Here is a 14,119-nt window from a genome sequence, read left to right on the forward strand (position 1 = left end):
CTCTACTCCATCCATCCTGACCCCCCCACACATCACACACAAAGCTCTACTCCATCCATCCTGACCCCCACACATCACACACACAGGTCTACTCCATCCATCCTGACCCCCACACATCACACAGCTCTACTCCATCCATCCTGACCCCCACACACATCACACACACAGCTCTACTCCATCCATCCTGACCCCCACACATCACACACAGCTCTACTCCATCCATCCTGACCCCCCCACACATCACACACAAAGCTCTACTCCATCCATCCTGACCCCCCCACACATCACACACACAGCTCTACTCCATCCATCCTGACCCCCACACATCACACACACAGCTCTACTCCATCCATCCTGACCCCCACACATCACACACACAGCTCGACTCCATCCATCCTGACCCCCACACATCACACACAGCTCTACTTAATCCATCCTGACCCCCACACATCACACACACAGCTTTACTCCATCCATCCTGACCCCCACACATCACACACACAGCTCTACTCCATCCATCCTGACCCCCACACATCACACATACAGCTCTATTCCATCCATCCTGACTCCCACACATCACACACACAGCTCTACTCCATCCATCCTGACTCCCACACATCACACACAGCTCTACTCCATCCATCCTGACCCCACACATCACACACACAGCTCTACTCCATCCATCCTGACGCCACACATCACACACACAGGTCTACTCCATCCATCATGACCCCACACATCACACACACAGGTCTACTCCATCCATCCTGACCCCACACATGACACACACAGCTCTACTCCATCCATCCTGACCCCAACACATCACACACACAGCTCTACTCCATCCATTCTGACCCCCACACATCACACACAGCTCTACTCCATCCATCCTGACCCACACACAGCTCTACTCCATCCATCCTGACCCCCACACATCACACACACAGCTCTACTCCATCCATTCTGACCCCCACACATCACACACACAGCTCTACTCCATCCATCCTGACCCACACACAGCTCTACTCCATCCATTCTGACCCCCACACATCACACACAGCTCTACTCCATCCATCCTGACCCCCACACATCACACACAGCTCTACTCCATCCATCCTGACCCCCACACATCACACACACAGCTCTACTCCATCCATCCTGACCCTCACACATCACACACACAGCTCTACTCCATCCATCCTGACCCCCACACATCACACACAGCTCTGCTCCATCCATCCTGACCCCCACACATCACACACAGCTCTGCTCCATCCATCCTGACCCCAACACATCACACACAGCTCTACTCCATCCATCCTGACCCCCACACATCACACACACACACAGCTCTACTCCATCCATCCTGACCCCCACACATCACACACACAGCTCTACTCCATCCATCCTGACCCCCACACATCACACACACAGCTCTACTCCATCCATCCTGACCCCCACACATCACACACACAGCTCTACTCCATCCATCCTGACCCCCACACATCACACACACAGCTCTACTCCATCCATCCTGACCCCCACACATCACACACACAGCTCTACTCCATCCATCCTGACCCCCACACATCACACACACAGCTCTACTCCATCCATCCTGACCCCCACACATCACACACACAGCTCTACTCCATCCATCCTGACCCCCACACATCACACACACAGCTCTACTCCTTCCATCCTGACCCCCACACATCACACACACAGCTCTACTCCATCCATCCTGACCCCCACACATCACACACACAGCTCTACTCCATCCATCCTGACCCTCACACATCACACACACAGCTCTACTCCATCCATCCTGACCCCCACACATCACACACACAGCTCTACTCCATCCATCCTGACCCCCACACATCACACACACAGCTCTACTCCATCCATCCTGACCCCCACACATCACACACACAGCTCTACTCCATCCATCCTGACCCCCACACATCACACACACAGCTCTACTCCATCCATCCTGACCCCCACACATCACAAACACAGCTCTACTCCATCCATCCTGACCCCCACACATCACACACACAGCTCTACTCCATCCATCCTGACCCCCACACATCACACACACAGCTCTACTCCATCCATCCTGACCCCCACACATCACACACACAGCTCTACTCCATCCATCCTGACCCCCACACATCACACACACAGCTCTACTCCATCCATCCTGACCCCACACATCACACACACAGCTCTACTCCATCCATCCTGACCCCCACACACCACACACAGCTCTACTCCATCCATCCTGACCCCACACATCACACACACAGCTCTACTCCATCCATCCTGACCCCCACACATCACACACACAGCTCTACTCCATCCATCCTGCGGTGGGCGTGTCAGAGTGCAGCAGTGTGTGCTCAGCTGTTGGAGAGTGAAGACGTGCAGGCAGCCTCTCCCTCTTCCAGGGGGAGAAGGTCTGCTTTTCCCCAGCGAGTATGCCCTCGCCTGGGGCATCCACTGCCTCCCGGGATGGACCGGCGGGGGGCAGCGAGAGGCAGCCGGTTCCAGGAGCCAATACAGAATTAAGGAGGTCGCAGAGACTGAAAGTGCAAGCGGCAGAAATTAAAGGTAAGCCCCAGGAGGAAGATCTGTACTCCTGGGGTGAAAGAAAGGATGGAGAGACAGCAGAGCAATTAGCCACCCGCTTTAATAAGTACAAGCGGGAGTTTGAGGCAATAAGCGGCAAATTAAAGAAACTGCAGCATGAAGTGCAGGGTCTGAAAGCCCTGCTAGAGACATGCTCAAGAGACCAAAAGAAAGACTATCAGGACGAAATAAAGAACATAGTGGAGGAAATTAAGAAACTGACGGCAAGAAAAGACGCTATAAAGGCAAACGGAGGCAGCATGTCGGAGAACTGGAGACACCAGGAGCGCTTTAATAGGAACATTCCATTCTATACCAGCAGTGAAGAGAGTGCAGAGGAAGGCTGCAGAGGGAAAACCCAGCTTTCTGCAAGCCTGCAGCAGCATTCAAACACTGCTAGATCGCAGGGGGTTAATGAACAGAGCCCCAGAGGCGGCCAAGGAAAGCAGAGGACGGGTCACGAGTCTGACGCTAGCATCCCGGCAAGACAAGCCGACCCGCCCCTCTCAGGTTCATCCATGGAAGAGGAAAGTGACAGCGGCGGGTATCTACTCAGCGAGATCCAGAAAATGGAGGCCCCCCCGGATTTGAGCAAGCTGTGCTTCGGGAACGAGACACCTGAAGAGGACACCCGTATCCGCGCAAAAGGCCAGGCGAAGAAGGCTACAGTGGAAGTGGTAAGTTCAAGATATGTGCCACTTCCTGATAATGCAATCCCTGCGGCAGGGGGTCGCCCGGTGTCTGAAGTGGCACCGGGAGCCAGTCAAAAGGGAGAGAAAATAGAACCATTGGTAGCCCCCCGTGTCCAGTCTGGCAAGGTGCTTGCTGCAGGGTCAGACTGCAAGGGGGAGGGGCATAGTAATGATAGTTTCGCGGGCTCGGTGGAGCAAGTACAGTTGGAGCATGTAATTATGCAGGTCTCCTCAGACCAGGCTACTGTGGTGGAGGTACAGGAGCCGGGTGAGGGGACAGATGATGCCATTGATGATATGGATTGTTTGCCAACAGTAGATGAGCAGTGCCCTGGTGGCGGGGAGAACGCACAGGCGGCAACGCAGCAGCGGCCGGTGGTCTCTCCTCTCCAGGACAAAGGAAAAGATACTAAAACAAAAGGGACCGTGCAGGGGTTAAATACATCAAGAAAGGCCAGTGTAAAATCAGCAGTGCCAGCAACATGCAATGTAAAATCTGAATCCCAAACTCTCTCGGCTCGTACAGGCACGGGGCTAGTGTCCAGCGGGGAGTTAGGAGTTAAGGCAGCGGATCGTGCACAGGAGACGGAGCGGCGGGGAGCTGAAGCAGCGGGGAGTGGAAAGGCAGGAGTGATTAAAAAGGGGCAGCTGATGAATGAAAGTAAAAAGCAGTCCGGGGTTCTCAGCACTCAGAGGGTTAAAAATGTCCAGGGAAAAAAAATAGATGTAAAAGCAGTAGCGCCCAGGGAAGGTGCTACTGGGAAATCAGTTGGGGCAAGTAAGACAGCACCAGGCCCGAGTGCTAGAGAAACCGCGCCAAAGTCAGCCTCTCTGGAAGATGTTAAAATGAGAAGAGCTGCGAGTTGTAAGAGTGTGGCTGAAATAAAGGAGGGTAAAAGAAGAATGAGTGAGAGCGGTCGGGATGGCCGGCTGGGGAGGACCCATGCCATGCTGCAAAGTGGCTCGTCGGGGACCCTTTCGGTGCAGGCCAGCCCGAAGGTAAAGAAAGCAGCAGGGAAGACAGTACAAGCAGTTTCCCAAAACAAGAGGGGAGGGGGAACTGAGGAGGGACAAAAGGGAAATAAAAGAAAGAATGGTGGAGTGCATGAGGGGGTGAAAGTCATAAAGCAAGTAGAAGCAGAGGGAGAGAAGGAGATTGTAATAGATAAGGGAAATGAAAGGCTAAACACTGATAAAGGGGAGGAGGGGAGTGGTGAAAGAACAAAACAGAATAACAAAGGTGTGGAGGTTGAGGAAAGTAGTGAGAGTGAGGGGAGGGAGAAGAGTGTGGGTGCAGGTGAGAATGCAGGTGAAGGATGCGGGAGTGAAAAAATTATGGAAGGGGGAAAAGGGGTTGAGCCTCCCCAGCAAGGGAGCAGGAGAAATAATGAGATGAGTGGAGATGAGAGGGGGTCTATGCCGGGCCCTTCATCTAGGCCCTCCCCTCCCCGCAGTAGTAACCCCCCGGTGGCCCCTGGGGCAAAGAGCTACGCTGGTGCAGTTCAGGGTGATGCGAGGGGGGTTTTGTCTGGTGGCACGGATAGGGATTTAAGACAGCAACTCACGGCCGCTCTGAGACGGGGCGAGAGGTCTGCCCTTATAGATGGTGAGCAGGTGGATTTAAGTTTTTGGGTTCAACGTTTTGGTCTTTCTGCCTTCCGAGAAAATACGGGAAATTGGTCACTCCCAACAGGCGGGCCAAGGGGGACCAGAAGGAATGCAGTCCGTCTTCGGTGGGAAAGTGATGAAACATGCCCTAGGAGGAGTGAGGTGGTTGAACTACTGCTGAAGATGGGCTTCAGGGCACATAACATCTTTGCTCTGATCCATCCCTTCGGTACCCCGGAGTTCGACATCAGTTTCGTAAGGCCAGAGGGTTTGGAACTCTTCTGGACCAATTACGAGCTGGTGAAGAATCGGCCTGGCTGGCGGGATTTCAGGGTCTCCCCCCTGTCCCGCCAGGACGATGTAAAGACGGTGACTGTGTTAACGCGTAATGAGTCTCTGTCTTCGCTTGATATCATGACCTGGTTAAGTCGTTTTGGAGAAGTTAAGGGTGCCCCGGTGAAAAACCGGGATGAATATGGTATCTGGTCCGGGGCATGGACTTTTCTGGTCCAGCTGAGCCGGGCGGGGAACTCAGTGACCCACATCCCCTCCTCGGCCTATCTGGGTAGGGACAGGATCTCGGTCTTCTACCGGGGACAGCCTAAAGTGTGTCACCGATGCGGCGATCCCACCCATTTTAGTGCAGACTGCACTCAGCAGGTGTGCTTCTCATGTGGAGGGGTGGGCCATACAGCCGCATCGTGTAGGGACATACGCTGTTACCTGTGTGGTGTTCTAGGACACCCCTACAGCCGCTGCCCTCGTTCTAGTGCCAACACGGCCCCTGAACCCACGGGTAGGCCACAGGAGACGCAGGGTGAGGGTCTGCCGGTGGGGGAGGGTGTTGACGGGGGTACTGGGGCTGGGGGTCCAGTGAAGAACGGCAGTAAGACAGCAAGTCAGATGAGACGCCTGGAAGCCAGGAAGGCGGCAAGGGCAGGTGAAACATCTGGGAAAACCGTTGGTACGGTCCGCGCCCCTGCCCTTGAGAAAGCTCCTGCTACTGAGGCTCCAGGGGAGAGCGAGTTGGAGGAGGAGACCGAGAGACTGCAGAGGGAAGAGGGGTCCGCCTCTGGCGCCGCTCTATCATCAAATGAAGATGGCAGAGAATGGCTGGAAAAGAGGCGGAAAAAGGATGTGAAAAAGAAAAAACAACCAGGTAAAAGGAAATCTTCTCCTGCCCCAGGTCAGAGACTAATGGAAGGACAAACCGGCTCCCCTCTGGTGTCTCTTTCAAACCGTTTTCAATCCCTTGAGGGGGAACCTGAATCTCCCTTGCTGGTGGGGGTGACGGGGGAACCCGAGAGGGGTGGGGAGGGGCCGGAGGATGTGACCCCCCCTCCCGTCCTTGGGAAGACTGAGTCCCAGGGGAGGGAGGAGGTACCGAAGCCACCAGACAAAAGTTGGGCGTCCCCTGAAGAAGGAGGGGCAACAATCGAGGGCATGGATATGTCTGCGTCATTAAAGAGAGGAGGAGAGGAATGTGGGTTTTCGGGTGAAGAAAGGGGAAGGGATAAGATAAGAGTCATCCAACCTTAATCACCTTAGATGGCGGCACTCAGTCCGTTGACGCTGGCGACCATTAATGTAGCCAGCATTAAGTCAAATACTGCAAGATTTATGGCCTTTGATTTTTTCAGCCGTGTTGAAGCTGATATTTTATTTTTGCAGGAGACCAGGCTAACAGATTTAGCCAGTATATATCAGGCAAAGAGGGAGTGGACGAGTGGCCCTTCCTATTGGTCTCTTGTGGCCGAGCAGTATAGCGGACTGGCGGTTCTTTTTAAAACCGCAGATGTCACATGCCGACGGGTGATTGAGGTGGAAATGGGGAGGTGTTTGGTCCTAGACGTCCTTGTGGGAGGTCAAGAGCTACGACTGATTAACATCTACGGTCCTCAAAGTCAATGTGAGCGAAAGGACCTTTTCACAAGGATCAAGCCCTATCTTTTTTCAAGCCGGTTGGTAGTCTTTGGTGGAGACTTCAATAACGTCACGAGGCTCTGCGATAGGGGAGGTACCAAAGACAGACTGGATTATGATAGCGTCGCTTTGAATAGAATAGTCAGTGAGGCTCGCCTGGAGGACATCCACATCAGGCATGCCCCAGGCAACACGGTGTTCACCTTCCATCGAGGTAGTAGTAGGTCTAGGATAGACAGGTTTTATTTAAAGGAGGAAGCTGTCTCCTCACCTTTATTGGTGGTGGAGGTGGAGTTCTCCGACCACTGTTTAATTATGTTTACTTTGAATGTTACAGATACCCCTCGGATGGGTAGAGGTTTATGGAAATTGAATTCGGCCCTCCTGGAAGAAGCTGAGATAAGACAGTCCTTTGAGGAGTTCCTTCAGAGCCAGATTCCGCTCATGGGCCTATGTAACAGTAAGTCAGAGTGGTGGGAGATTTTCAAGAAAAGGGCAGCGAGGTATTTCCGTGAGCTCTCTAACCTCAGATCCTTGTCTTGTTATCGTTTATATCAAGGACTGAGGAGGAAACTCGAGAGGCTTGTCTCGGCGGGGGGCAACCGTGAGGAAGTCTCCAGAGTGAAATCCCTGTTAAAAAGGTGCCAGTATGATAGGTACACATCCTTGGTTTTTGAGAGGGATTTCGGGAAATTCCGCTCGCCCGACCCCTACAGAAACTGTAGGATGTCAGTAAATAGTAAGATGGTTACAGGACTGATTGATAGTACAGGGTCTCTGAAGAGGTCCAGTTCAGAGATCCTGGAGGTAGTCAGATCCTACTACTCGGGCCTTCTGGCAGGGAAGGATCAAGATCGAGACAGGCTGTCGGCTTTCCTGGCTGAAACCATTCCTGAAGAGAGAGTGACCTCTGGGCTTGACGTTTTGACAGACGCTATCAGAGAAGAGGAAGTGAGACTGGCCTTTGATGGGCTTAAGCTCAAGAAAACGCCAGGTCCGGATGGCTTATCATCCGAGTTCTACAAAACCTTTAAGGAACAGTTGGTTCCCCTATTGACTGAGGTATATAATGAGTGCCTTTCCTCGGGTACTCTGCCAGAGTCAATGAGGAGGTCAGCCCTGATCATCTTGTCAAAGGGTAAGGATCCGTCCCGGATTGAGAATTGGCGTCCCATAGCGCTGCTCAATACGGACCGGAAGATTTTGGCTAAGGTGCTGTTTAATCGTTTGGTGCGGTTTGCACCGGAGCTGCTTTCGGGTGATCAGCACTGTTCTGTTCCAGGCCGAAGCACATTTAGTGCTGTGCTGAGTGTCCGGGAGGTTGTGGAGCAGGGCAGGGCTGGGAACTGGAGAGGGTTCTTGCTGTCCTTGGATCAGGCAAAGGCTTTTGATAAGGTTAACCATGAGTACCTCTGGTCGGTGCTTTTGAAATATGGTCTGCCGGTAGGGTTTGTCAATTGGTTAAAAACTTTGTACAAAGGGGCTGAGAGTTTCCCGCTGGTGAACGGTTGGGCTGGGCGCCCCTTTTTTGTGGGATTCGGGGTTCGTCAGGGCTGTCCCTTAAGCCCCCTGCTATACGTGTTTGCGATCGACCCCTTTTTAAGGAGGTTGGGTTGTGGGCCGTTGGCGGGGGTTGGGGTGGGCCTGGGGGACTCTGGGCCGGCACTAAAGGTGGTGGCCTACGCCGATGATGTCACGATTTTCGTCTCTTCTCGCGAGGAGGCGGGATGGGTGATGTCGGAGGTTGTGGAGTATTCAGAAGTAACTGGATCCCAGCTCAACTGGGATAAGTGTGGAAGTCTCTGGTTGGGAGAAGGAGATCCTGATTTTAGTCTCTCGGACACCCTCCCAAGACCCCAGGAGTCCTTAAAAATTCTGGGCATCCATTTCGGCCAGGGAAATTATCCCGAGACAAATTGGGAAGGCAGACTAAAAGATGCCAGTCAAAAGGTGGACCAATGGAAGGGATGGTCTTTGTCCCTGAGGGAAAAGGTGAGCCTCATCAAAACCTTCCTGCTCCCCTTATTTATCTATCTAGGCAGCGTGTGCATCTTGCCAGAGTCTTCTTGGACACGGATCTATAGCCTGTTCTTCCAGCTGTTATGGGACAACAGGCTGAACCTAGTGAAGCGAGAGGTCACATACCGCCCAAGGAGACTAGGGGGTTTGGGTATGGTCAATCCCGTGGTGTTTTTAGTCAACACCTTCTTGAAGATTAATCTAGTCAACTTCCGCAATGAGGAAAGGGCTCCTTGGTGGGTAGTTTCCTCTAAGTCATGGTTTCGGCCCTTTCTCCAGGATTGGGTGAGAGGAGGGCGAGTGAAAGACCTACGCACGCCGCACGGACATCTCCCGGCTTACGTTACTCCGGCTCTGAAGCTTATCCGTCGATGGGGCTTGGGGGCTGTGGAGGTTGAGACTCTCTCGAGGAGGTTCCTTGATAGGAGGGTCCTGACCTCCCGTTTCCAAAAGCCATTGGCCCTCAAGGACTGCCCAGGCCAGGACCTGGAGGGTGGGTTGGTTTTGTTAAATTCAGTGAGGGTCCCTATGAAGTTTTGGGATTTGGCCTGGCGCTCTTTCCACGGAAAGCTGTATGTGAGGGACAATCTGAAGTATAGGAGCACGGAGGAAAGAAATTGCCCCCGTGAAGAGTGTGGCTCTACGGTGGAAACCATGGAGCATTTCCTACTTCAATGTCCCTTCAATACAGAGGTATACAGAAGGGTGGGGATTTCCATCGGCTGGCCCCGGCTGGCTGGACTCTCCTATTCCGAGTGGGCATATGGAGCTTTCAGAGTTCTGGGTGGCCGGGATAAATGCACGTTATATTTAGTCAGCCTAGTGGTTAGATATTTCACGTGGCACGCAAGGTGTCTAGTTTCGACGCGTCAGAAAATCCTCCCGGTGGAAGTAGTATGTAGGGGCATTCTTGATGACCTGGGGAAGGTACGTTCTTGGGAGGGCAGCAGGTTGGGAGCGCCAAAGGCATCTCGGTTATGGAGGGGCCTTTCTTTTACGGTGCCCTAGCCTGTTTCCCTTTCCGATTCCTGGTGGTGGGCTGGTTTTTCTCACACTAATAGCTTTTTGTTTTGTTTTAAGTACAAAAGGAGAAATAGGGCTTGCAAATGACTGAACCAGGACTCAATGGTAAGACGGTGATGGTAAGAGGGTGAAGGGAATTTTCTTTATAGTGAAGAGAATTAAGTGTGTAACAAAATTTAATTAAATTATATTGAGGGAAAAAATAAAAAAAATAAAAAATAAAAAAAAAAAATTTTATATTTAAATTATATTTTGTGTATATATGTATATAATATGCTGTAAATATTAGATTAGTTATTGTGTTGGAAAAAATAAATAAATAATTAAATAAAAAAAAATAAATAAATAAATAAATAAAAAAAAAAAAAATTAATCAAATTAAAAAAAAAAAAATATATATATATATATATATATATAATCACTAATTTTGTAAGTAGGTTATAGTATAACTTCGTAGGGAAACAGAAAATTGTATAAATAATGTAAACATTTCATGTTATCTTCTTTTCATGTCTTAAGGGCCCGGCATAGCGTAGGGGGGTTTATGAGGGGAATGCTCTAGGTGGTACTGTTGTTTCATTTCAAATGAGAAAAAAAAAAAAAAAAATCTAAAGCCAGTTTATTTGTTTTTCTTTCTGGGGAACGTATACTGGCATTGCTGATTTGTCTGGCATCGAGGATCTTCTGGCACCAGAGAGTCCATGGGCAGTAAGGGAAGATACGGACAGAAAAACTAAAGCAGGAGAAGAGGCAAAGAACAAAAGAGAAGCTCAAAAAAGGTCAAGAGAGGATGAGGAGGTCCTTATTTTTCTGTTTTGTTCAGAAGAAGCAAGCTTCCTGAGCGGACATTGTACGGACTGGAATACACATGTTGTGTTAATTTGTGTTTGATGCTCCAAACTGTGGAGAGAGTCATACTTTTGTTTTGACAATTACTGTTATGTTTCCTAATTTTATAATAAAATAGAGTTCCATCCATCCTGACCCCCACACATCACACACACAGCTCTACTCCATCCATCCTGACCCCCACACATCACACACACAGCTCTACTCCATCCATCCTGACCCCCACACATCACACACACAGCTCTACTCCATCCATCCTGACCCCCACACATCACACACACAGCTCTACTCAATCCATCCTGACCCCCACACATCACACACACAGCTCTACTCCATCCATCCTGACCCCCACACATCACACACACAGCTCTACTCCATCCATCCTGACCCCCACACATCACACACACAGCTCTACTCCATCCATCCTGACCCCCACACATCACACACACAGCTCTACTCCATCCATCCTGACCCCCACACATCACACACACAGCTCTACTCCATCCATCCTGACCCCCACACATCACACACACAGCTCTACTCCATCCATCCTGACCCCCACACATCACACACACAGCTCTACTCCATCCATCCTGACCCCCACACATCACACACACAGCTCTACTCCATCCATCCTGACCCCCACACATCACACACACAGCTCCACTCCATCCATCCTGACCCCCACACATCACACACACAGCTCCACTCCATCCATCCTGACCCCCACACATCACACACACAGCTCTACTCCATCCATCCTGACCCCCACACATCACACACACAGCTCTACTCCATCCATCCTGACCCCCACACATCACACACACAGCTCTACTCCATCCATCCTGACCCCCACACATCACACACACAGCTCTACTCCATCCATCCTGACCCCCACACATCACACACACAGCTCCACTCCATCCATCCTGACCCCCACACATCACACACACAGCTCCACTCCATCCATCCTGACCCCCACACATCACACACACAGCTCTACTCCATCCATCCTGACCCCCACACATCACACACAGCTCTACTCCATCCATCCTGACCCCCACACACATCACACACACAGCTCTACTCCATCCATCCTGAGCCCCACACACATCACACACACAGCTCTACTCCATCCATCCTGAGCCCCACACACATCACACACACAGCTCTACTCCATCCATCCTGATCCCACACACATCACACACACAGCTCTACTCCATCCATCCTGATCCCACACACATCACACACACAGCTCTACTCCATCCATCCTGACCCCCACACATCACACACAGCTCCACTCCATCCATCCTGACCCTCCACACATATCACACACAGCTCCACTCCATCCATCCTGACCCTCCACACATCACACACACAGCTCTACTCCATCCATCCTGACCCCCACACATCACACACACAGCTCTACTCCATCCATCCTGACCCTCCACACATCACACACAGCTTTACTACATCTAACCTGGAGGGATCACAACCAGCTAGTCAGAATTCTGCATTCACTGATACTCCCCTGGTCATGTGATCCCTGACTCCTCCCACACATTTGGTCTCACGACAGTGACATCATCACAGGTCCTGGAAGCACACGGCTGCCGTCTGGCTCTGCAGGTCTGTCTGTCCTCTCCTTTCTGAATCACTGGGCAGGAGTGTTTGATGAGAGGAGGATAATCCCCATCAGGACTGCAGGGAGGTGAGTACTAGAATAGTGTTGCATTGATATACACGCCCTATAACTAATACTTTCTTGATGTCCCCTTTGACCTTATGACAGAATTTAATCTCTTAGGGTCGGTAACTATTGGCATCGAGCATCCTCACTTGTAGATCTTGGCCCACTCTTCTTTGTGAGAGCATCTGGGGTGTAGCACCCTCTTCAGGTCATCCACAAATCTGCTATGGGGTTCAGGTCTGGGCTCTGGTGTGTAGCGCCCTCTTCAGGTCCCCCATAGATCTGCTATGGGGTTCAGGTCCGGGCTCTGGTGTGTAGCGTCCTCTTCAGGTCCCCATAGATCTGCTATGGGGTTCAAGTCCGGGCTCTGGTGTGTAGCGCCCTCTTTAGGTCCCCCACAGATCTGCTATGGGGTTCAGTTCTGGGCTCTGGTGTGTAGCGCCCTCTTCAGGTCCCCCATAGATCTGCTATGGGGTTCAGGTATGGGCTCTGGTGTGTAGCGCCCTCTTCAGGTTCCCCGCAGATCTGCTATGGGGTTCAGCTCTGGGCTCTGGTGTGTAGCTCCCTCTTCAGGTCCCCCGCAGATCTGCTTTGGGGTTCAGGTATGGGCTCTGGTGTGTAGCGCCCTCTTCAGGTGCCCCATAGATCTGCTGTGGGGTTCAGGTATGGGCTCTGGTGTGTAGCGCCCTCTTCAGGTGCCCCCAGATCTGCTATTGGTTCAGGTCTGGGCTCTGGTTTGTAGCGCCCTCTTCAGGTGCCCCCAGATCTGCTATGGGGTTCAGGTCTGGGCTCTGGTGTGTAGCGCCCCCTTCAGGTCCCCCGCAGATCTGCTATGGGGTTCAGCTCTGGGCTCTGGTGTGTAGCGCCCTCTTCAGGTCCCCCACAGATCTGCTATGGGGTTCAGCTCTGGGCTCTGGTGTGTAGCTCCCTCTTCAGGTCCCCCGCAGAGCTGCTATGGGGTTCAGGTATGGGTTCTGGTGTGTAGCGCCCTCTTCAGGTGCCCCCAGATCTGCTATTGGTTCAGGTCTGGGCTCTGGTTTGTAGCGCCCTCTTCAGGTGCCCCCAGATCTGCTATGGGGTTCAGGTCTGGGCTCTGGTGTGTAGCGCCCCCTTCAGGTCCCCCGCAGATCTGCTATGGGGTTCAGGTCTGGGCTCTGGTATGTAGCTCCCTCTTCAGGTCATCCACAGTTCTGCTATGGGGTTCAGGCCCGGGCTCTGGTGTGTAGTGCCCTCTTCAGGTCACCTGAAGATCTGCTATTGGGGTTCAGGTCTTGGCTCTGGTGTGTAGCACCCTCTCCAGGTCCCCCCAAGATCTGCTATGGGGTTCAAGTCCAGGCTCTGGTGGGCACCCGTAGTTCTGCTTTGTGGATCAGGTCTTGGCTCTGGTGTGTAGGGCCCTCTTTAGGTCTCCCACAGATCTGCTATGGGGTTGAGGTCTGGGCTCTGGTGTGTAGCGCCCTCTTCAGGTCCCCCGCAGATCTGCTATGGGGTTCAGGTCTGGGCTCTGGTGTGCATTGCCCTCTTCAGGTCCCCCGCAGATCTGCTATGGGCTTCAGGTCCGGGCTCTGGTGTGTAGCGCCCTCTTCAGGACCCCAAGATCTGCTATGGGGTTCAGGTCCGGGCTCGGGTGTGTAGCGCCCTCTTCAGGTTCCCCACAGATCTGCTATGGGGTTCCGGTCTG

General features: G+C 52.2%; 1 protein-coding gene across 3 annotated transcripts; it reads left to right on the forward strand.

The window, feature by feature from the left end:
• Positions 1–2,410: 2,410 nt before the first annotated feature.
• LOC136593688 (uncharacterized) lies at positions 2,411–10,877 on the forward strand. Of its 3 annotated transcripts, none has more exons than XM_066588662.1 (2): positions 2,411–3,311; positions 10,578–10,877. In XM_066588662.1, exons 1-2 carry the CDS (start codon positions 2,484–2,486, stop codon positions 10,788–10,790), a joined length of 1,041 nt encoding a protein of 346 aa, XP_066444759.1. In that variant the 5' UTR covers positions 2,411–2,483; the 3' UTR covers positions 10,791–10,877. The 3 variants fall into 3 exon arrangements, with proteins under 3 accessions (XP_066444759.1, XP_066444761.1, XP_066444760.1); XM_066588664.1 differs by lacking the exon at positions 10,578–10,877 and adding an exon at positions 9,957–10,090; XM_066588663.1 differs by lacking the exon at positions 10,578–10,877 and adding an exon at positions 7,195–7,299.
• Positions 10,878–14,119: the final 3,242 nt, after the last annotated feature.

This window comes from Eleutherodactylus coqui, unplaced genomic scaffold, assembly GCF_035609145.1.
Source record: "Eleutherodactylus coqui strain aEleCoq1 unplaced genomic scaffold, aEleCoq1.hap1 HAP1_SCAFFOLD_250, whole genome shotgun sequence".
Classification (NCBI taxonomy): Eukaryota; Metazoa; Chordata; class Amphibia; order Anura; family Eleutherodactylidae; genus Eleutherodactylus; species Eleutherodactylus coqui.

What these genes read in the sequence shown, in the direction of transcription:
- LOC136593688 (XM_066588662.1), top strand. Translation starts at nt 2,484, where the DNA reads ATGCCCTCGCCTGGGGCATCCACTGCCTCCCGGGATGGACCGGCGGGG. An exon ending in AGAAGGCTACAGTGGAAGTG is followed by an intron (nt 3,312 to 10,577) that starts GTAAGTTCAAGA and finishes TCTGGCATCGAG; the next exon opens with GATCTTCTGGCACCAGAGAG.